This window comes from Phyllostomus discolor, chromosome 12 (genome assembly GCF_004126475.2).
Source record: "Phyllostomus discolor isolate MPI-MPIP mPhyDis1 chromosome 12, mPhyDis1.pri.v3, whole genome shotgun sequence".
Lineage (NCBI taxonomy): Eukaryota > Metazoa > Chordata > Mammalia > Chiroptera > Phyllostomidae > Phyllostomus > Phyllostomus discolor.
The window spans coordinates 72,734,839-72,757,987 of NC_040914.2; the positions used below are offsets into that span (position 1 = coordinate 72,734,839).

General features: G+C 46.6%; 1 protein-coding gene across 1 annotated transcript in view; it reads left to right on the forward strand.

The window, feature by feature from the left end:
- The window catches only part of CDH13 (cadherin 13), a 1,016,810-nt gene that overhangs the window by 898,890 nt on the left and 94,771 nt on the right, over positions 1–23,149 (forward strand). Inside the window, exon 9 of the mRNA XM_028501894.2 lies at positions 22,177–22,359. Within this exon, the coding sequence (XP_028357695.1) occupies positions 22,177–22,359 (183 nt within the window). The remainder of the gene's footprint in view (positions 1–22,176; positions 22,360–23,149) is intronic.

Sequence of the window (23,149 nt, forward strand, 5' to 3'; positions counted from 1 at the left end):
ATTGCCCTCAGTTCTAAGACTAAACACAATCTTTTTATGATCTGTACTTTTTTATTTTCAGGGCTACAGGCTGAAGCGTGTCACCTCTGTCCATTCAGTGTTCCATGAGGAGGCAGATCAAATCTGCGTGAGGCAGCCTGGGGTTCCCTCACCAGACGCGTGTGGTCTGTGGCCAGCTGCCCTGCTGACTCATTTGTACTCCCTCCCCCCGGAAAACCCGAGAGCCAATTTGTAAAATAAAATTGAAATTGCTTGCCCTGCCTAAAAGCTTTCTGTGGGCTTAATGACTATTTTGAAGAAATTTTAATAATTCTCTGGGTTCTAAAATCAGCAGGAAACCTACAATCAGGATTGTTGTGTTTTCTCCAATATCAAGTATATGGCTCACATGTAATAAGAAAATACTACTTGCCGAATGAATACGTTTTCATAGTAACTGATAATTGCTGGTCTTTAAAACTCCTCTCCTTTACATTTCTACTGGTGAGTAAAAATAACTTGTATTTTTAACAGACTAGACTCATTTCAAATGTAAACATTAATCTATAATTGCCCTTGTACACGAAGGACCAAGTTCAAGGCAACAATAAAGCCAGTTTACCGGACGTTTCATACCTGCATAATTGCCCTAATAGAGATTGCTCAAAGAAGTTTTGTCAGCAGTCTGAAAACTTTCTTATAAGATTTATAAGATTTAAAATATATATTTTATGGTCAAGATGTTGCCGTGCCCTCCCAGGACTAATTCATATCTGGCCAAGAAAAATTGCATTTTCCCATTTACATTCCAAAGTCTGAACTTTTATTTTATAAATGAATTTTCCCTCCAATTCGGAAACCACTGGCTGCATTACAAATTTTAATGCTACTATTATAGGACCATAATTTTAAAAACCCAGGGTTCTCCAAGGGCTCCAGCAGTGTGCCATCTCTCCTCTTTATTAAAATGAATGAACAGATGTACAATTTATTTCTGCCGAGCTATCATCTAAATTCATAAGCTATTTCTCATGTGTCTGAAATCCACGTTGGTTTCCCATTTTCTTTGCCTTAGAAAAAAAATTATACTCCCTCATTTATCACTCTGGGGACACAAAGGAGAAGTCTACTCTCCACTTCATTCACTTTAGACTAATATCCTCGACACAATTTAAATCCCATCTCTTCAAGGCTATTCAATGAGAGCAAGACAGTGGAACAGCCCAGCATCCAATCGGAAAACTCTTCTGCCATCTTTGTGGACGATTGACAAGCAAGTCACAGGAGCTGACCCCTGCGCTGCAGGGGGCGGGGCTTGTGAGACAACCCTCGAATCTCTTGGGGCAGACAAGGCAGTCTAGGACCATCATCATTGAAAAGAGGTGCCAGTCGCAGAAATGGATTTTAGCTCCCAGCTTTTATAGGACCCTCAGATCACTCTGACTTCCAGGTGCTGCCTGTTATCTGACCCACAGTGGGAAATAACAGGTTCCCCCTGTGTTAATGGACATTTAGCCAAGCTCAGAAGAGTCACATGTTAATCTCAGATCTGCTTTAAACCCCTGCACTGCCGTTTTTTCTGGCTGTGTGAGCTTAGACATATTACTTAAATTCTCTGAGATCTGGTTTGTTTATTTATTAGAAAAATGGAGATAAATGTACCCACCTCATAATAAGGATTAAATAAAATAGAGCATCTCAATGGAGTGCCTGGCATGTGACCCAATAAAGGGGGCACAGTGATGATTATAGCCTCCTGGAGATGCATCCCTGCCCAGGAACAGCTGGGCTGGAATTACAGAGCACTCTCCTTCCTCAGAACTGGCCATTTGCTGGCACGCTTCACAGAAAACATAAGGAAGGCATTTTGTACCCAGAAAATGCAATCAATGAGTATAAGTTGGAAGGATACAGAATGAAGTTCTCAGGTTGTCTGACAGAACTCTGCATTATGAAAAATTCTATGAGATTTTGCCATACTGGGCAGTAAAACTTTCCTGAGGTTCTCAGTTGGCATGGAAATCTGCTTTGCATCTATAAATGCATCTTGGGGTTAGGGCTTTAATAAGATTCTGTGGGTTTTCTTTTTGTCTTCCCCCGGCCCTGTTGCCTGGAGAAAAACATCGTGTTAACTTCATTTGCTTGAGCTCTATGACCATCCTGTAATTTCAAACATGGCTCATCTCTTCCCATGTGACATTTTGGTAGGGGAAGGTAGGTTCTCCCGCTGTCTGGAAGTCTGGCATAAAAATGATGGAGTTCTTTCATTTAGCGGAGATGTAGCTTCACATGGACAATGTCAACGGGGCAAGCTCCCCAAAGAGCAGTAACACTTTGGGAGGGAAGCGAAGAGGAAAGGCACGTCAAGATGGGCGGCGAGATGGCTCCCCAGGAGCCATTGGAGTGCCGTTTGTCTGCATTCGCACAATAAAATATTGTTGAGGGGAGCCAGCCCCGGTGACCCGTAACAGCCCCTGGCAGAGTTCTATTTGTGTACATTGTCAATAGCCCCCTGATTAAAGTAGCCGTGTTGCCGATTTGTAGGCTGTTGAGTGATACAGGGCCCCAGGCAATTCCTTCATCTCCGCTTGACCAAACCATGTGTCAAGGTCATGGATCCCAGCCCCCCAAAAGATTTAAAAGTATCATTCACCAGCTGGGCAAAGTAATAACATGAGCTGTCCATACAAGGCTGCTTTGGGGCTTTGAAATTCCATCAAGGAAGCAAACACCCCTGACAGGAATGGGATAGTTTGAGAGTAGAGGGTTTTTAAAAATAGCAAACCCAATTATTTTGACCCATGGAGTCTCTGAGGATAGAATCCAAGAAGGAGACAAGCCGGAGAAGGGCTTAATTTGTCTAGTTCCCAGTCGTCTCTGTGTTCACACTGTTGGTTTGACTAAGTGGCCTGTTTTTCTTACCTCAAAACCCTAGTTTCATTTCTGAGTTCCTGCGTTCACAAGGCAGGGTGGGCTATGTGTGGAGGTGGTTTGGGTGTCAGGTAACTTTTAGCTTAAGTCCCCTCTGCGTTATTCACCGGCTCTCGGAATCAAGTTCCTTAATTCTTCTGGCCTCAGTCTTCTCACCTGTGAAATGCGGGTGTTGATGGCGATGGTCAGTCGCATCATGCAGGATGCTGGGCACAGCGCTGTCTGTGCATTATTGCATTTGATTCTCGCGATCTCTTCATGGCGTAGGTTCCGCTGCCTCTGCAGGTCGCAGATCAGGAAGCTGGGGGCTAGCGAGGTTGGGTAAAATGCCCAGGTCCCAGCTGGTTTGCCGTGAACAAATGAGAAATTATCCTCAAGGAGAGCCGTGGGTGGTGACACCTCGTCACCTTAGAACCGGCATTACTGAGTCTCAGAGTGAATAAAGGCTGCCCCAGGGTTAATTTTATTGGCCAAGAACCTCAGAATCATCCCGTTATGTATGTTAGTTGGGGGTATTGAAAAATATTTTCTAAATAGGGTGTGTTTTTACTGTTGAGTTTTGAGAGTTATATGTGTAGTTTAGATATACAAGTCCTTCATCAGAGACATGGTTCGCATATGTTTCTCTCAATCTGAGGCTAATTATTTTATCCTTTTAATAGTGTCCTTCACTGAGCAAGTGTGTTTACTTTTGATGAAGTCCAATTTACCACTCTCTTTTTAATACAGATTTTGCTGTTGATGTCAGCACTAAGAACGTTTTGTCGAGGTCCAGGTCACCATGCGATCGCGCCAACACCGTGTTTGGGAAAGGCTGTCTATCTTTCACTGAACTGCTCTTGGGGATCCTTTGGGCATGTTTGGGGGCGGGGAATCTGCTTCTCTGTGCCGTCCCTCAGACTCTGCGTCTCTCCTCCATCAGCAGTGCACCGTCTCCGTCCCTGTAGCTGCGTGGCAAGGCAGGGTAACATCAAGCAGCGTGACTCCCCCCACTTTATTCTCCTTATGCTGAAGCAAGTTGTTAGAAAACAGCTTAATTTTAAATGTGCGTGGAACTCAAAAGCATTTTATTCCCTCCAAAATGATTTTTTATTAAAACATGATTCATTTCCATTGTAAAAGCAAAACATTAAAATGTCAGATAAGTTGCCAGCTCTCTCCACTCACCCGAGAGATGACCGCTGGTAACATTTTGGTGAAACTTCTCCGGGTGTCTTTCCCCTTCACATCTATGAAGTTCCTACTTTTTATTTACAAAGATGAGATTGGGTTATGCATACTGTGTTGCAGTTTTATCAGGATTTATATCTTCGTCCTGATCTGTAAAGTGGAAGAAGTAATACTCCTTATTTCCTCAGGCTGTGGTGAGGAATAAAGACTATAACACATGTAGGGAGTTTTGCCTCATGCCTGCCACATAGTAATCACTCCATAAATACAGGCTGTTGTTGCTATTATTTTTTCTCTTTGGCTACCTGCTTTGGGTAGATCTTGGCATTTCTTAGCATTTTTAGTGGCAGCAAAGGCCAAAGAAACCCTCCATAATGTTCAGTAATTCAAGACAAGTTACAGAAGCCATCAGGAGAATGGGTTCCTCCATCTCCAAGTCCAAGGCTCCTTCCAGGTGCCATGAAGGAGACCTGGAGTATCACAACTTCTTGGTTTCCTTAGAAGAGTGGCGTGAGTTGAGCATGTCAGCAGCCTCCCTGGAGTTAACACAGCCTTTACTCAGGATTCAAATTGAGCCCCTCATGATCTTACCCTTTGTCCACCTCCCAGCCACCCACCCCCACAAGTTCCACCCACCCCTTCTCTAGGCGGAAGCCCTGCAGAAAGATGTTATCTCACCCCTAGACCCTGTGCGCTGGACTTTCAGATGTCTTGTGTCATTTTCATACCTTGAACTTGAGGAGGCTTTAACCAGGACAACTGGGGGCAGAGCCTGACACACAGCCCTGCACTAGTGCCCACCCCACCACCCCGCCCCCACCAGAAGCGCACACAGCAGTTGGGTGAATTCCATCTGCGTCCATCCTTGGGCGGAACTTGTCTAGGAACTTAAACATTCTGGAATCTCCTCTTAATCTCAGGCCTGTCTTCAAATGTGCCCCTTGAATGGCCTACTTCCTCCCGATTTCATTAACTTAGCACATTTTATTTCTACTAAGTAAACCCTAGGTGTTTGCATCATCCCACAGAACAGATTTCCCTCCTGGTCAATAATGCAAAACAATTAACTACCTCATTCATTTTAATGGCTCTGTGTCATGTCCTGTTTCATAGGCATTCCACAGTTTGACCAATTCCCTACCGATGGACACGTTGGGGGTTCCTGGTTTTTCATTCTATAAACATCACAGCAATAATAATGCTTGAATGTGTATCTTCATGCACGGGTATGAAGGTTTTTGTAGGATGAACTCTCACAAGTGAGATGCCTGGTCCAAAAAGCATGAGCATCTTAAACTGCAGTACATGGTCCTTTTTCTAATAGGATCACAAGGAGTTTTAAACTACCTCTCCCCTTTTCATCCCTTCAGCTACGCTGGCATCTGCACTTGCCTAGACTCCCAGCTGACCATGGAGGAAAGCCCATCCCGCTGCCAGTGGGTGCCAATGCGTGCACGGAGGATAAGGTTCCTGTCCGGGGAAGCACCCGGCACTCAGGCACAGGGCAGAGGTGGAGTTCTAGACCTGGGAAAGGGCTCATGTCTGTAGTGGGGACCCTAGGGCCATGGGATCCCAAGGGCCACACCTTTTGTGGGGGTTACTGTGCTCCGTGCTCCATGCGTGTGGGCCTGAGCCTGCAGCAGAAGCCCCTGAGAGAAGCTGCCGAGGGCCGAGGCGTGATGGGAACAGCAGGAGCAGATCTAAATGGTGCCGCAGAGCTTGCTGGTCATCTGGGATCCAGGGACTAGATATGCTAAGCTCTTGTCTGCTCGGACCCCAACCCACACGCTCTCACTCTTAGAACTAATTTGATCCTTGAGCTTTCTCCTATGCCTTGCCCACCCCTCAGCTACTCCCAAACCCCCTATCAGTATCAAAAGGGCTACTGTATCCAAGTCACCCCCCACCTCAGCTGTGGCATCCCAAAAACCTCTGCGGGGAAGTCCCCTGTGGGTGATGGACAGTTTCCTCCTCTTGTCCCCACCCCATTCACTGGGGCTTGTATACTGACCACCAGAGAGGCAGCTGAAGAGAACCCACTGGCCCTGGCAAGCGGCCTGTTGGTGGTGATGCAGTGGGAGTGTGGGGTGTATGGGAAGGGGCAGCCAAAACAGGAGATGGCTCCATTTCCGATACATTCAGCACAGATTGCTGTGCTGAGACAACAGGGATAATAAAAAAGTCCAAAGGGCACCCGCCCCCCATCATACACAAGGAAAAGGGAGGCAAAAATGGAGTTAAAAATCTTTTGGCCATTTCTTAGAAAATTGACGGCATATCCTTTCCCATTCTTAAACCATAGCCACGTGACCCGGGGGATGCCTGTTGCTGACTTGCTCCCCTGTGGGAGAAGGCATGGTGCTGTGCAGACTGAACCGCAAAGGGGGAGGGTGTGGTACTCTCTCCCGGTGCCCCCGGGAGTGTGGGATCGCTGCGGAGCCGCCAGTAGAGAGCAGCACACACACAGGCACTGGGCCGCAAGAGCTGGTCAAACACGCAACACCTGTTTATTCGGGGGCACTGACCTCTTTCCCCTTAGATTGTCAAATAAAAAAATGACATCAGCCCACACAACAATAGTTCTCTGGTTGAATGAATCAAAATGATACCTGTTTTTTGTCAGATCGGCAAAAAGCATATTTTGGGGTGTGCCACAGAATTCTGGTAGTTGGTCTGTGTGTGCCATGATATGATAAAGGTTGTACATCGCTGCTCCAGACAGTTGAACCTCAGTGTGAATCCTGTCTCTCCATCCCTAACTGCCACCCTAGGCAAGTGCCTGGACTTCTCTATGCCTCAGTTTCCTCGTCTACAAGTTGGCACTCATAATAGAACCTACCTCACTGAGGGAGCAAACAGCTCAGGACGTGACACTGAGGAAGCGTCCAAATGTCAGCTTTCATTATTACCCTTCCAATAATCATCATTTTGCTGCACTTAGATGGCAGAGCATGGATTTCTTCAGAAAACAGGCACGTCTGCACCATACTATTTGAGTTTGCTCGTTTTAGCCAAATCCCCATCCTGAAGCCTGTTCCAGCAACTGTGGGGCCATGAGACCCACTCGAGTGACCTCTTGTCCAGCTGCTTGTTTGTATCAGAAGCAGGCAGCACCCGCCTATCACCTTTACCTACTGATGTTCCCTGCACCCCGCTGGCCCCGGGCATCATTTTCTTTTCTTCCTGGGAGGTCTGTGCCACCCTGCTGTGACTTCAAGCTTCCTCTCTTCCTTGGGGCTTAACTCGCACTAACCTCCCACCCGACTGTAGAATGTGTGAGGCTGCACACATGACAGAGGAAGCTTACCTTTTTGTTCGTGCAGCTTTCTTCTTCTTGCATTATTGTTACCATAGCAATGGTGCTAGATATTGACTCACTTTGAAAACACTCCCTCCTGCAAAAGGTGTGTGTGTGCACACATGTGTGGGTGTATGCACATATGTGTGAGAGTGTGTGTGGCATGAAGGTACTTGCAAGCGTCCTTGAAACTGGTCAGGGGACCCTGTTTCCATTCAGAAGGTGCTGTTATTCCCAGAGAAGAGAGAGCAATGGATTTTTCCATGTTCGGGATATCTAGAATGTGTGTGGGTCCCCAGGAACAGCCCATTTTTCATCCTCAACAATCACAACACCTGGGCCATGTGGAGAGTACGTGCTGTCCAGAGTGGTGGCATTTTCAAGGTCCTGTTTCAGTGCGCGTTTATGGGAGCCCTAGAGGCTAAGGGGAGGAGATGCAGTTCAGGCTTCCCCTTGACCGTCCGCCCACCTGGGCCCAGGAGTTCACAGCCGCCAGCCCGGTCGTGGTCCCGTCACAACTCTCTTGCTGAGGGCAGGCCCTCTGAGATGCATGGAAATGCAAACTTCACATAGGGGTACTGGAGGCTAGTGACCACAGATTTTGGTTGGTTCCCAGATTCACAACCTCTCCTTAAGCACTCCAGCAAAGAGTGTTTTGGATTCAGAATTTTGTAATAGCAATAAAAAGGTGAGTTAAGAGAAAACAAACCCACACCTAGAAAGGACCTACGTGGGGTTAATGAACCACACACCCATCACACAAACATTTACTTATACACGTCTGGCTGTATGTTCTAGGAGTCACACGTGGATTTTTCAGACAAGGTGGTCCCGAGAGCAAAACAGCCCTCCTAGGGTCTGAAGAGCTTCTTTTGGAGACTTTCAGGGATCATTTTGATCATGTGTAATTTTGCCTAATAAACAGATTTTAGAAACTGACACAAAAAAGATCGGGCTTTGTGGTCGTCAATGGAGAGGCAAGGCCTAGGGCCCAAGACCCGCCAGCGTCTGGTGTGGGCAGAGGCCTGGCCCTGGTCGAGATGGTCCCCCTCCCAGGGGCCCAGGGGCCCAGTGCCTATGCACTGAGTCCTCAGTTTCCCTGCTCTTGCTCAGCACAGTTACGCTGGAGATTGCAACCACTGGGTTTCTGTTGATGTGGAAACCTCCCTCCTCAGTTTCTGCCGGCACTGGCCCCTGAGGATGCCAAAGGTGCTGCACCACCTCTCTTGATTTGCCCAGCTTTTCTTATTTAAGGAAAAGCCACATCCAGCCCTTAAACCACACCCCCACATCTCGCTCACTCGCTCTCTCTCCCCACCTTCCTACCCTCTGTATTTTTGTCTTTTCTGTCTTATTCATTTCTCTCTCCTGTCTCTCTCTTGTCCCTTTCTCTGTCTCTAATTTTTCACGGGTGTATCTATGCCTTTCCCTGCCTCCTTCGTCTGCACTGCCCTCCCCCACCTTCCCCACTAGCTCTCTTCCTCTCTACACCTAGTTATTTCTGAGTGTATCTCCTCTCTCCTCTCTGCCATCAGCTTCTCTCTGACCCCCAGACATTCTCCCAGGCTACCTGGCAATTCCCACTGTCCGGTCCTGTCACTATGGGGGCGTGGGGGGTGGGGAATGGAGCAGTGCATCAGGCTGAAAGACCTCACCTCCAGTTCACTTGTAATTCCTTAACTCCAGGAGAGCTCCTGTTTTTCATATTCAAATTACAGCCTCCTCTCCCTGTCCCCTGAGGTCCTCCCTCCTGCAGGTGGAGCAACCCAAGTTCAAGCAGCCCCAGGCTGTCTTGCCTGTTACATGTGGATTTCATAAAAAGCCTCTTGGGCACCTGTTCAGCCGACTGGGTAAAGATTCTCGAACAGCATGTTTTCTCCTGTAATTACATCTCAACAATGGCCAATTATATTGTTCCTTGATTGCAAGTCAATTCATAATGCTTATTTTTGTGCTCCCTAGCCTGGACTGCAACTTTCAATATATTTAAGACTTTAATCACACGATAGGTGGTGAGGAAAGACAGGCCCCTCTGATGAAGGGAATGAGAGAGCAGCAGAGTTGAGGGCTGCCCTTTTCTTTGTTGTATGCGTTTTGTTTTTTAACTGGAGAGTCTTGGACGTGCTGATAGACTTGAGAGGAGGCAGCAGTTGGCAGGTGGGTGGGGGAGCAGGACCAGCGTGCAGAACCGAGAAGATGGGACCTGGGGGTTGGAGTTCACGCGGAGCAGAGGGAGCCAGCCCCTCCAGCTGGAGGACAGACTGTGCCAGGAGAGGGGCAGCCAGTCGGCCCTGGCTGTGCTGCCTGCCTAGGAAACCTGCATTCCTGTCTCTCTGCCCCTGCGGGTTAGGCAGCAAGGCCCCAGATTCCTCATTTCTGACTATTCACAGCCGATACCCAGGGACCACACTTCCAGCAGCGACAGGGCAGAGAACTGGGAGTGGAAAATGGGCCACAGACAATAAATCTTCATTGCCTCAAAAGCTTGAGTCTGAACACAGCCCTGACTGCACCAAAGGGAAAACGCCTCATTCTGATTTTCTGAGGCCCACCGAGAAAGCCCCACAGGTGCAGGGCTGCCCCCTTTCGGACCCCACCTCCTGGGAGGGGTTGTGGAGCCAGCCCCAGGGCCTGTCTGTCGTGCCAGAGTTCACAGAGCACACACAGGCATGAAATGCATGTACTGAAAAGGGGGAGTCGGGGCAGTGTCAGGAAGAATGGAAAGCAAGGGAAACTACCTTTCTGCTTTTATAAAAGGGATTATCAGTTGCTAATTCAAAAATCGGAGAGTAATGAAAACTACATCACAATGATTTTCATAATAATTATAGTCTTTTGCTTTACCCTTGAATGTTGTTCTGGCAATGTCTGATTCAATTACTCCAGAAAACGTTATTATGCTATTTCAGTGTTTCCCTATGAGACTTGAGTCTACGACCAACTTTCTGGTAAATCTTATCCTGAGGGAGCTTGTGGGCTGCGGTTTACAGGCAGATGCATGTAAGGAGCCCCTGGCCTGGTTTAGCTGCATTAGCAATTGGCCCCCAGGGAGGAATGTGGGTGCACACACACACACACACACGTGCACACCCTGATGGGGCCCCTGGCAGTGTCTGGACACATTTTTGATTGTTACACCTTGGGTGGTGCTACCGCATCCACTGGGTAGAGGCCAGGGTTGCCACACAACATCTCACAGTGCACAGGGCAGCCCCTACCCCACAAGTCATTGTCCAGCCTGAAATGTGTAGAGTGTTGAGGTTGGGAAACCCTAAGTTAGATTAAAAAGTACAATCAGGGTTAAAAAAAAAAAGCCTTGGATAGAACACTTCTGATTATAAGTGATACCAACTCTAAGTAGTTTAGACAAGGTAACTTTTATACTGTCAGAGATATTATTCAGCAAGAGACTAGTCTCCTGTAACAAAAAAGCCCCTAAAAGAGCAAAGTTTATTTCTTTGGTCTTGTTCCCTTTAATGATGTGCACTGCAACGAAGTTCATGTCTTGACTCATTTTGTCTGTGTTCGTTATAACAATAAGCATGTTGCTTATTACGTGTCAGGCATTCATCAAAGCAGTTATAATCTCACTTAATCATCATGACAGTCCTAAGAGGGCAGGCGCTATAATTATTCTCATTTTGCCAATGAGGAAATCAAGAACAGAGAGGTTAAGTGACTGGCCCGTGGTCACACAGCCTATAGGTGATAGAGCCCGATGTGGTGTCGAACATGAGTAACTTTCCCTGGTTTGTCTATCAGTGTGAAAGAGTGCCATAGGGCCACCTCTCTCCCCACACAGACTTCTGTTACCTTAGTCCACCCTGGGATCGGAGCCCAGGTGGGACAGAGGATAATTTTCCTCCCCACCGCCCACCTTCATCAGGTCTGATTCCAAAGGGAGTGAGTCTCATTCACCACTTCTCCCTCTGGGACTCAGATGTTCTCAGAAATTCCTTAAGCCACATCTGGAAAGAAATATGTGGGTGTGCTGGTGGGAACCACAGTCGGGCCAGTGGGATCTATCCGAACCAGAAATCAGTGGTACAGACACACGTGATAGCTTTACAGCAGTTTCTTCTGACTAAGACACTGGGATTTAAATATAAATTAGAAGCTGTAAGTCAATTCCGTGTATGACTATGTACAAATCCCTTGTAATGAAAGCAGAAGGTTTCGCTTGTCCTTATTTGTACCGGGCTGTTAGCATCAGGAGCCTAACCAAGTGTGTCAATTTCCCTGCAGCTCAGGAGATTAAAGAGGCACTTCCTCTACTTAGAGGGGGGACGGCTTTGTTCTCCATGAGCTCCATGGGGTCTGCCTTGTTTCAGCATTAACCTGCACAGCACCCCCACCCAAGCTGGGGAAAAGGAAGCTGCTCCAAGTGGGTTTAGTCAAAGGCTTCAAAAGAGACAAGGCTCTCATAGCTGTCCCCCCAGACCCCTCGTGCATTCAAAGAGGGTCGCCTCATTCTCAGATAACTGCCTTTCCTCCTGTGGGAGCCGGGAAGCAGTAAGTGCCGGGAAGCCAGCAAGTGGTACTCAGCCTCATGGTTCTGAAAGGTGCAGCTCAGCTGCTCCCTACATGTTGGTGGGCCTAACATCACCTTCCCTAAATCCACGCCCCCTTAAACACAGAGTCACCTTGGGGAATGACCCAACAATTCCACTGCCAGCTCTCTACCTGGGAGAATGAAAACTTAGGTCCATGCAAAAACTTGTACATGTACATTCACCGCAGCACTATGCACATTAGCTACCCTAGAGATAACCCATGTGTATGTAGATCCACAGAAGAATGGGTAAACAACGTGTGGTCGGTCCGTACAATGCCATGCTACTCACCCGTAAAAGGCACATAGCACAGACACATACACACACTACAACATGGATGACCTTGCGAAGAGTATGCTAAGTGAACAGCAAATCCATGGAGACAGACAGCAGATTCGTGGTTCTTAGGGGTTGGGAGGGGTAGAGAAATGGATGACTACTTAATGGGTATGGGATTTACTCTTGAGGTAGTAAAGAGGTGGCTCCTAGGAGACGGCCCTGTGCTTTCATTGGCAAATGCATCCCACCGGCCTACCCAGCAGCCCTGCGAGCTCCGTGGGCACAGTGCTGTAGGAATTCTCAGGGCTCCCCGGCAGTGGCATCTTTGGCGCTCCCAGCTCCAGGTCTTCACCTGTTAGGATGCAACACAAGCTGGTGTGGACCACAGAGATCTTCCTAATGTTCGATCACAATGCTAGGCAGGGACCTCAGGAGTCATCTCGAGCATTTGTTCTCAGCCCTGGCTGGGCATTAGAATCATCTGGGGGAGTGTTCTTAGACATACAAATGCCTGGGCCCTGCCCAAGAAAAATCTCTGAATATGGGGCCCTAAATCATGGGTAGTTTTTGAAGATTTTCAAGTGATTCTAACGTGTAGTCAGCACTAAGAACTTCTGCTCTAGCCTGATACCCTACGCCTGACTCAGATAAGTGAACGGGGCTGCAGAGAAGTTACAGAATTCATCAGGAATTTACCCAGGACTTAGAGGTAGATCAGAACTTGCCCCGTTTCATTGAATTTTCCACTCCTGTAAATCTGCAGCATTGCACAAACCAAATGCCAAACTCTTTAGAGCAGGCCATGCTATTGTTCCTAAAAAATGTCGCACTTCATCCAAAATCGGATGTTTGTGGTTGAATGCGTATCTGTACAGAAAATCTCTTTGCTTCTCAAAATTAAACTATTTCCAATTATCTCGTCAGCTGTACAAATGTGTTTTGGCTTTTCTTTCATTTTTTTAAAGAGAGAAGCTCAACTGAAGAAGAGATGCTAATGTAAGATAAAGTAAAGTGGCCATGCCTGGCATTTAGAGGGAAAAATGTGGGCATGTCTGCTCCTCGGCTCTTGTTTTTCTCTCACCATCTAATGTAGTATTTATTTCATCAGTCCCTAAGGCGAGGATTTTCAAACTTCTTTTAAGCAGCAAAACTTTTGTTTTCAACAAAATCTGAGGCAGGAAATCTAATATACCAAGCAGACAAAATATAAGCAGGTTGAGACTTTATTGTTTAGAGGAAAAGCACTTGATGCGTTGGTCTGACCCCCGTGCCCCCTCACACGCACCCCGAGTTCCCAGGAACACAGCTGCAGCACCGCTGCCCGGCTGCATTAAATGCCTGTCAGTCTTTGGTGGGTTACGTGTTTTCATTTTGTTTTGCACAAAAGCAAGACATGTGCTGTTATCTGAGCTTCGTCTTCCTGAAAACTCACTTTTTGAGTTTTGCAAATGTGTGTGTCTGTGTTTGGCAGATTTGAGGAGCTTTAGTAGGCAAGGTCAGACAGAGGAAGGATACAGTCATTGGAAAGTGGACGGCGGGCCCCCAGACAGCAAGTGATTGGCCAGCATCCTCCTCAACAATCATGGGCCCAGCACCCCCTAGGTGTCTGCAGCCAGCACACGGAAACCACTTATAGGAAACGAATCAGCACCGAGGAGCATGCATTGAGAGGGAAGGGGGCAGTTCCTGTCAGACCAGGCAGTGAATATTGGCTCCCTCCCTTTCCTGTTGGCCCATCTCCCTGTAGCTGTAGAGCCAGGAAGCCAGGAGAGACTTGGTCTTTCTTCTTAGTGGAGTGGAACCACAGATGGTGGCCCTCCAGGGACGTAATGCTCCTTTCAGCCTGGGGCTTCCCTGGGTGGGGGAGTCACATGACCTAGGGGACATTGTTACTAGCTCTCCTGGAGCAAGAACCACATTGCCTGGATGTCAATGAATCTTGGAGAGTGCTCTCACTCATGAGTATGTTTCTTTGTAGTTGGGCTGCTATCCCTTGTTATTGTTGAACTGTCTCCACATTTGGCTTTGCATTTCCTCGCCTGTCCATCAATGGTGGGTGGCTTAAAACATTCAACTGGGAAGTTCGTTAACTGGAGAAGTCTAGTAGACCCTTTTGTAACTGTCCTTTACCATGCCCAGTAGGTACTGTCTCTCTCCATAACAGAGGCAACATGCAAATACTTTTACCAAAGCATCTGGCATAAAAGAAAAATACAATAATTGTCAGTAGAAGAAATTACTGTTCATTGGATCAAAAAGGAACTTTAATTATGTTTTCTTACAAAGAGTCTTTATCTTTTAGAAATACACACAGAAATGTTTGCAGATGCAACGATATGCCTGGGATTTGCTCCAAATCCTGCAGAGACGGGGAGATGGGGGTGCGCAGATGAGACGCACCGGGGACAGGAGCTGCAGCTCCCTGAGGCCTGACGGGGGCTGCTGGGGCTCAGCATTCTGTCTGCTTTCTCAAGTGTGTGAGATTTTCCGTAGCAAGGTGTAGAGGAAGAAAATAAAAGTATACTGGAGGAAACATCTGTGGAACCCAAATCATCATGAGAAGGACCACATATACTTGCTGAGAATGGCAGGCATCCATCTGACCTGTTTTCCCCAGGGCTCCATTAGTCCCAAGGAGTAGAAACCCCCTCCAGATGGCTGGAGCAAAGACGAAGTCATTGGCAGGCACAGAGCATCCAGCAGACAAGAAGCACGGGGACCTCGTGGGTGTGGGAATGGGAGCAGAGATCAAGGACACTTCCTAATCTGTCCTTTGTCCTTTGTACCTCAAGGTGTCTCTTCAGTTTGTCTTTCAATGTCACCACTCTTTGCTTCTGCATGCCCACTGTATTTATCTGATAGTTCGTCAGGGTCCAAATGGCAAAAAATGGCCACCCCAAGTCCAACTACTCAGAAACTTTGTGTTTAAGAACCTTCACTCTCTGATTATAGCCTCTATCTCTCTGAGCTCAAAAGGTTAGAGAAACCATCTGGTTCTTCCTGAAACAGCCAATGGGTTGGTCTCCTGGGTCCAATCAACTCTGACCAAGGAAGTTAGGGTCACGTGATACACAATTACCTCCCAGTAACCCTCTATTTGGGAGCAGCGTGGGGAGGGCATAGTTCCTTCAAAATGTTTCATAGGTTAGGCAGGCGCCCTGAACTACACTTACTCAAAGCCTTTCAGGATCTTCAGGAAAAGAAGACCCTTGTCAATCACCTAGAAATTCTATCTCTGCCAGTGGAGCTACAGTTTCACTCACTCTTCTTTTTCTCAGTGACAATAGAGAAGATATGGTCACGATTTTCATTGTGAGACTCGCACAAGCACGTGCGCTATCATCTTCCCCGCGCAGGCTTTTATTCTCCAGATAAAATGATCCTAAAACGTAACGTCTACTTACAATGCTCTCACTTTACGAAAGGTCTGGTGTTGGGTGTCTGGGGGAATGTCTGAGCTCACAGCTGGGCGGGGCACGCCCCAGGCTGTCTCTGCTGGAAAGGGCGGGGATGCTCCCGGCTGCTGGGAGCTCTGGCTCTGGCGTCTGACTCGTGTCTTCACTGTATGAACTGTCGTCTCCCATGAGTGTTGAAAAGCAAAGTTTTGATGCCTCTCCTCGTCTTCAATGAGAATGAAGCACTTAGAAAGTTGTAAATAGTTGGAGAAAAAGTAAAAGATGTTCACCAGTGTCTGGGACCATGACGGCCTGGTGGGTTCCTGAATGTCTTCGTCCCAGCTTTGTCCACCAGTCACCTTGGGGACCAGCTACAGTGTCCCACTGAGACACGGATGCAGGAGGACTCAGTAGGTGCCAGGCATCTCGACGTCAGGCTGGTGAGCAGACGGGTTCTCAGCCAAGCAACTTCAGAGTGTCGTATAGGGCTCTGCTGCTAACCACTTCTTAAACATGAGGGCTTCTTTAACTTACCAGCTGAACTTTACTTAGAATTCTGTACATTTACTAAAATTTCATTGAAACATACATGTTATGTACACTCAACATATACAGTTACAGGTTTCATATCTTTATATTATTTTATATTTTTATTTTTAGTGACTTTATTGGGGAGACATTGGTTAATAAAATTATATGGGTTTCTTTTTTTTTATAACTTTTTTTTTAATTTTTTTAAACATTTTATTTATTTATTTTTAGGGAGGGAGGGGGGAGAGAGAGAGAGAGAGAGAGAGAGAGGGAGAGAGAGAGAGAGAGAGAGAGAGAGAAACCTCAATGTGCGGCTGCTGGGGGTTATGACCTGCAACCCAGGAATGTACCCTAGCTGGAAATCGAACCTGGGACACTTTGGTTCCCAGCCCGTGCTCAATCCACTGAGCTACGCCAGCCAGGGCTAAATTATATGGGTTTCAAGTATTCAATTCTATAATACATCATCTGTATACTGTATTGTGTTTTCACCACCCAAAGTCAATAGTGACTTTCTGTCACTATTTACCCCCCACCTTACCCTCTTCTACCTCCCCATCCCACTTTGCCTCTGGTAGTCACCTCATTTTGTATTTTTAGATACTTTATATTATATGTAATATTATATATAAAGTAAACAAATGCTAAGTGTGAGCTGAATAAAAATATTCCCCTATGTTTTATTGCTTTCTCTAAAAGGTTTATTGTTTAACCTTTCACGTTTCATGTATGGTGTGAGGTGCGGCTCAGGTGTGGTATGGTATCTAGCGCAGCTTCCACCCTTCTGCATGTGGGTGCTATACTAACATCACATGCCTCGGCATGAAGGGCCTGGTGTTAGAGCAAGACAAGAATAGGTAAATATGTGAATTGGGTATACATAAGTGAAAAGAGCTTCTTCCACGCCAATCCAGAGAAATAAGATACTACATATACAACTACATTACAAGGCAGACTAATGAGAATAGAAAGAATCACAGGTGTTTCAATCATATCCCCCAATTTATTTCTAAGAATTTCATATGATACAGAATGAAATCCATCATCGTCATTATCATTATCACTAACAAATATGTATTTCCTACCCTATGTCAGTTAATGTGCCAAGGTCTTTGGAAGTATTATTTACATCAGTCACAGTTCCCATCCATTAGGCTATCAGCCAGAGATGAGATTTTCCCCCAAATCTGTATCATTTACATAAACATAGGCTCATAAAAGTGTTGGCAAGTTAAATTTCTTATGATCTCTCCCTCACTCTTTTATCCTCACAAGTAGAAACTTGTTTATAAAACTTTCTGGGAACTTGTCTAGCTTTTAATATTCCAGAGCCAGGGTCCAGATGACTACATCCCAGATTTTCAAGTTCAGCGTCAGTTCTCCACTAAACCTCAGGGCTGGCAGCTCATGAACCTGGACTCCATTCATCAAGCATTCCAGCTTGCATGTGTCCAGTCCCATAAAGCCATTCGCTTCACTTCCTCCCCACGTGCAGCTCCCTAGCCTGCTAGTCAGTATTTTTACCTTCCAGGTTAACCTTAACCTAAAGACCAGCTCTCTGCTCTCTTTGCTCTCTGAGAAAGAGGATTCATTCTTGGCGTATGATAAAATGCAAGTCCCTCCTTCCCCTGGTGATGGGTGGCCTCTGTGGCAAGTCGAGGCAGGCTCTTCCTAAACATCCATTACAAAGCTCACCCCACTTTGTCAAAGAGAGAAGGATGAAATAACTCAATTCTGAATTTAGAGGAGAGAGCTAATGAGCCTCAGTACATCCTAAGCCAATTGCCCACACTCATTACGTACAAAGACACTTTGCATCTATTATTTGATTTGCCACACAGTTTAACAGAAAAGTAACTTTATCTATTTTTTCCAATTAGAGGAAGTAATGTTACAATAAATATTTTCTCCTTCTCTGGTGTGGTAAATTAATGTCTGTCTATTGTTTTTAAATCATGAAGTGAGCATTGCTATAGAAATATAAAATGGTACTATTTCATTTTAATCTATTTAATTTTCCATTCTTGAATTACATAATGGGGTTAAAACATTGAATAGAATTAATACAATGAGTATTTAATTAAGCAATAATGAGTTTCTAAATGGATGCTCAAGGAGACTGGCTTTATAGTTTATGCAAGAATCAGATAATGGTCTTAATAAAGACTATAATAATTGTGTTGAATGTTTTCTATATTTAAAAGTTTTTTTCTGAATTCTCTCAGGAGTATGTTTAAACATAATCCAGTTCCTTGATTAGACTCCACTTTCTTTCAAAGTAAATTCCAAATGTCTTTCCGTGGCCCCAAAGGCCCCGCATAATCTGCCTCTATCCTCCTCCGGAGCCCACGAACAAACAGTTCTTTCTCCTCAGCCCTCCCCTGCGTTCTAGCCATGACCACCTGCCCGCTGTTGCACAAAGGCACCCCACTCCCTCTGCCGCTGGCCTTTGCACCTGCTGTTCCATGTGCCAGGACTTCAGCCTCACTTTCACTCGCTGCCTCCTCCTCTTCCATCAGTTCCCAGGGAGCTCTTCCCTAATGACCCTCCCCACCTCCTCCGGGGTCAGGTCCCCACCTCCTCTCATCATCCCCCTAAGATGCAGGCTCTCCAGGAACTACATGTTATTTCTGTCCTGGCACTGAACACATTTTTATCGTTATGCACACAGCATGTCTGGTTTCTACTAGTATACCCCTAGAACATACTACTATATCATGCCTGGCACACAAAAGCCGTCTTACCAAATATGTGTTGTCCAGCTGGCTGGAGATGGGTGGATGGATGGTGAGTGAATGGTGGATGCGTGGATGGTGGATAGGTAGATGGTAGGTAAACGTGTCTACATTTCTACATTACTATATCTCAGGACACATTGGGACCACAGTACAAACTTTGAGAATTCTTAGAGCAACCCCATCTTCTCATTTTCTCTTGCATTTTTTTGTTCACACACTAAAAAAGCATTCAGTGTTAGCCTCTCTGGTGGGTACTGTGGCCATGAAAACAGGGTTCTTGGGTCAAGCTGCATAAACTTGTCTTACTTAGACTCGGCCTACACATTAATCACATTAATTTTACAGATTCATTCACTTACACGGTCATTCATTCATCTATCCATTCATCTGTCCATCCAGCAGATTTCCACGTGGCTGGCACTGTGCTATGTACTGGGGGTCGGGATTGAATTATCCATCAGTACCATAGACACAGTGTCTAGGGTTCTAACATCAACATTAAAATAATTTTTAGGGTCAAGTAAGATTTTAATTGTTTCCCCACATCAGGGAAAAAAATGATATTTTTAAAGCCCATGAAAACATATTATGGTAGAAGGATCCAACAAAGGCAAGCATACCTAAGGTCTGCAAAAGTCATAATGCAGCCCTGTGGAGATGTCCTGGAGAACAAGAGAGATCAGTCCATTCCCAGCCTTTCTGGGACATTCAGGGAAGTGGCAGAACCAGGCATCATTCAGAGAGCCAGTCCCCCTTAGTCTTACCCCTGCACAGTTTCTCTTCTTCACGTGTCCTCTCAGCGCTCGCTTTTGATGCCAGGTTCCATGTCCTGTAGTTAAGACTGTCCACTTATTCAACAAATATCTACTGAGACCCTTCTACATACCTGGCATCCTGTGTGGGGCTAGAGATAAAGCCATGTGCAAGACAGATGCATATAGAACCTCCAGCTTCCTCAAATCATGATCTGTTCTTTTTCTTTGCAGATTTTATTTATTTATTTTTAGAGAGTGGGGTAGGGAGGGAGAAAGCGAGGGAGAAAAACAACAATGTGAGAGAGAAACATCAATCGGTTGCCTCTCGCACATGCCCCAACTAGGAACCAAACTTGCAACCCAGCCATGTGCCCTGACCGGGAATCAAACCTGCAACCTTTTGCTTTGCAGAATGATGCCCAGCCAACAGCCATGCCAGTCAGGGTTCATGGTCTGTTCTTATAGTGTCTTCATCTCAGCAACCTGACACCCACCTGCTTTGACAAAGCAATGTCTCACCTAACTATTAGATGTAACATTTCCACCTGACTGGTGGTTCCCAGCATCCTCTAGCCTTAGCACTACCCATGCCCAAGTAGTTGTCCACCTGATGTTCAAATGCACAAATGTCAGCAGAGCTCCAAGAACTGGTTATGAGCTGAGGTGTGCTGTGATCAGCAGGGACAGAGAACTAGTCCTCTGGGTGTAGACCGCAGCAGGGGGTGAAGGACTGGTGTAAGCAATGTGGCTCCTGGGTGGGCATGAGCAATAGAATATGTTGAAAGCAGAGATTACTGGAATCCGGGAAACTTGGATCTGACCTTTGGTTCACTAAACAGTTTTGGATAAACCTCTTCCTTCCTTCCCTCCCTGTACCTGTATCTTCATCTGCAATCCAAAAGCAATAGACAGCACATGTGCCACCGTGCCCTGCTCCTGGACACATGGCAGACAGCAGTAGGTGGCACAGCCCTCCTTCCTGCAGGCCCCTCAACACCAATACACAAGGCTGGCTCTCCCACGGACAGCTCCTTGCCATCCTTGAACTTGGACTCAATCATGCTTCTCACCCCAAGCTTCACGTTACAATTATGCCTGCCGGTTAAGAAAATACTAAATCCCAGGCCTTACCCAAGACCAACTGAATGGGAATAGGACCACAGAACCCAGGTTTTTGGTTGTTGTTTCTTTTAAGTGTTGTTTTTTTTTTTAAGCCTGAAAAGATTCTAATGTGCAGGCAGGGCTGAGAAATGCCAGTCTAGATTTCCAGCTTGGGAATTCTAGGGCTTTCTGGAGGAGGAGGGAAAGATACACGGTAGGACTTACTTAAACAAGAATCAGAGGAAGCAGGCCAAAACAGCTGTCTGCTGGAGCTGCATCTCTGTGACAGGCCCGTCCCTCCCCCTCCGCACTCCCGCTACTTCCCATCTAGCACGTGTGCTCGAAGAATGTCCCAGCCCCCCTTGTATGGAAGGGAAAGAACGCACCCAGGTTTGCCGGAGGTGCAAGAGACAAATTAGTTCCCAGCCCCTCTCCACCCCCAAATCATCAAGATTAAGGCTTATGATGAATGATTTGCAAGTCAATTAATCAGCCACTGCTTTTGAAACCTCATTTCTCAAATTACTTCTCTTTGAACACAAGGGCTTTTTGACGTCGCCTTTCTGTCTCTAGATTCACTTTCTTACTAATTGAAATTCCAAGATATTGCTTCTTCTTGTCAGCTTATTGGTATTACTTGTTTGTGAAATATTTGCAAATGGATTACTGTTCACCTACACTGTGTCAGAGGTAAGCACCAAAACAATACTTTATGCTTCCATCTAAAAGAATGTGCTAATAATAGCTTGTGAAGTTCTCTATCTATGAGGAAAGCCAATTTTTCATTTATTGATTTATTTTTACCGCACCTACTTGCAACAAGTATTCGAGATGTATTACAATGAAAGCACAGGTACAACAAGGCCTCAAACACTTGATTTATATGTTTCCTGAGAAGATAGCTTTTTAAAGTCGCACTCATTGAGTGCAAGGCTGTCTTCACTGGAGAACATGGTGCGACTGAGCAGAGGCTCTGGGTCAAACCACCAGGATTCCGCTCCAGTCCCTGCCCTGACGAGCCATGGCATCTTGATCCTCCAGTCACCCTGTTGTTTCGAGCGGGTGAGGCTGCAAGACCGCAGGCAGCAACTCCGTATGACAGCTCAAACTCAACAGAAGTTTGCTGCCCACTCATCAACAGTCCAGGCAGGCGTTCCTGGCCACCAGGCTGCTCCTGTCGGTGTTGTGACTCAGAGACCCACACCCCTATCCCCTTGTGGCTCAACCCTCCCCTGGGTCCTTGTGGCTGTCTCCCTTCAGACGGACAGGAGAGGAGCACGGGGAAGAGGCCCCCTGCTCCCCATCACAGTCTTCCTGTCATTATTCACCATGAAATGAGATGATACGGTAATGCACCCAATACCAGGCATATGGTATGGGTATGGCATGGTGGTATGGTGAGGTGGCCCCCAAAATAGTGATAGCACCCATCTTCTTTGTTTGCAGTTTCAAGCCACAGTCGAAGAAGGAGCCGTGGGAGTTATCGTCAACTTGACAGTCGAAGACAAGGATGACCCCACCACAGGCGCGTGGAGGGCCGCCTACACCATCATCAACGGAAACCCTGGCCAGAGCTTCGAAATCCACACCAACCCGCAAACCAACGAGGGGATGCTTTCCGTTGTCAAGGTGAGGGGGCCCCCAGCAGCTCCTCCCTCCACACTCGCACTCTGAGGGCCGAGGTGGGGTGGGGGGCTCATGGCCGCGCCTCGTGGAGAATCGGAGACTAGCCAGCCCTGGTCTCTCCTTCTTGGGATTAAAAAGAAAGAGGTTCATGGCTTACAGGTGTATCCTCAGTCATAAACCAACCTGTTTTACAGGTTCTGGAAATCTCAGACTTAATATGTTACCTTCAAAAATCCCAACTCCATGTGTTTGAGAATGAACTATCAAAGATATGCAAAAAATGGAATACGTGGAGGTTTTTTAGAGATCTATGCTCCAAATGGGCATTATTACATTTCTTCTTCATCTTTCTCAGCAGAGTCTCAGTTACTCTCTTAGAAGCAGGAGATAATTATGCCCACGGGCTGGGTCTCGGTGTGAAACCTCCGGTGAGCACCGCTGCCCTCCCTGCCGCCCCTCCCTGATTGCAGGTGGATGAGGAGAAAACGTGATAATAAACGTCAAGCCCTGGGCTCCAGCACAAGCTCCGGACACACTGGGTGGGAGGGAGGTGATGGCCAAACACATGGGCATCTCAATGTCCTGGAAGCATTGTCACGCACTTTCCTCTCTGGGAAGTTCTGGAGAGAGGTCATGCCGGACCAGGACACTCACTGGAACAGCTTCTTCTCTAGTGGGTAGAGCCATTCGCCTCAAAAGCAGGGAGTAATCATAGTAGTAGTAACCGTAGCCGTGGACAAAGCAGGAACATTGCTACCTACCCCCGTCTGCCCCTGGCCAAGACACCTAATAT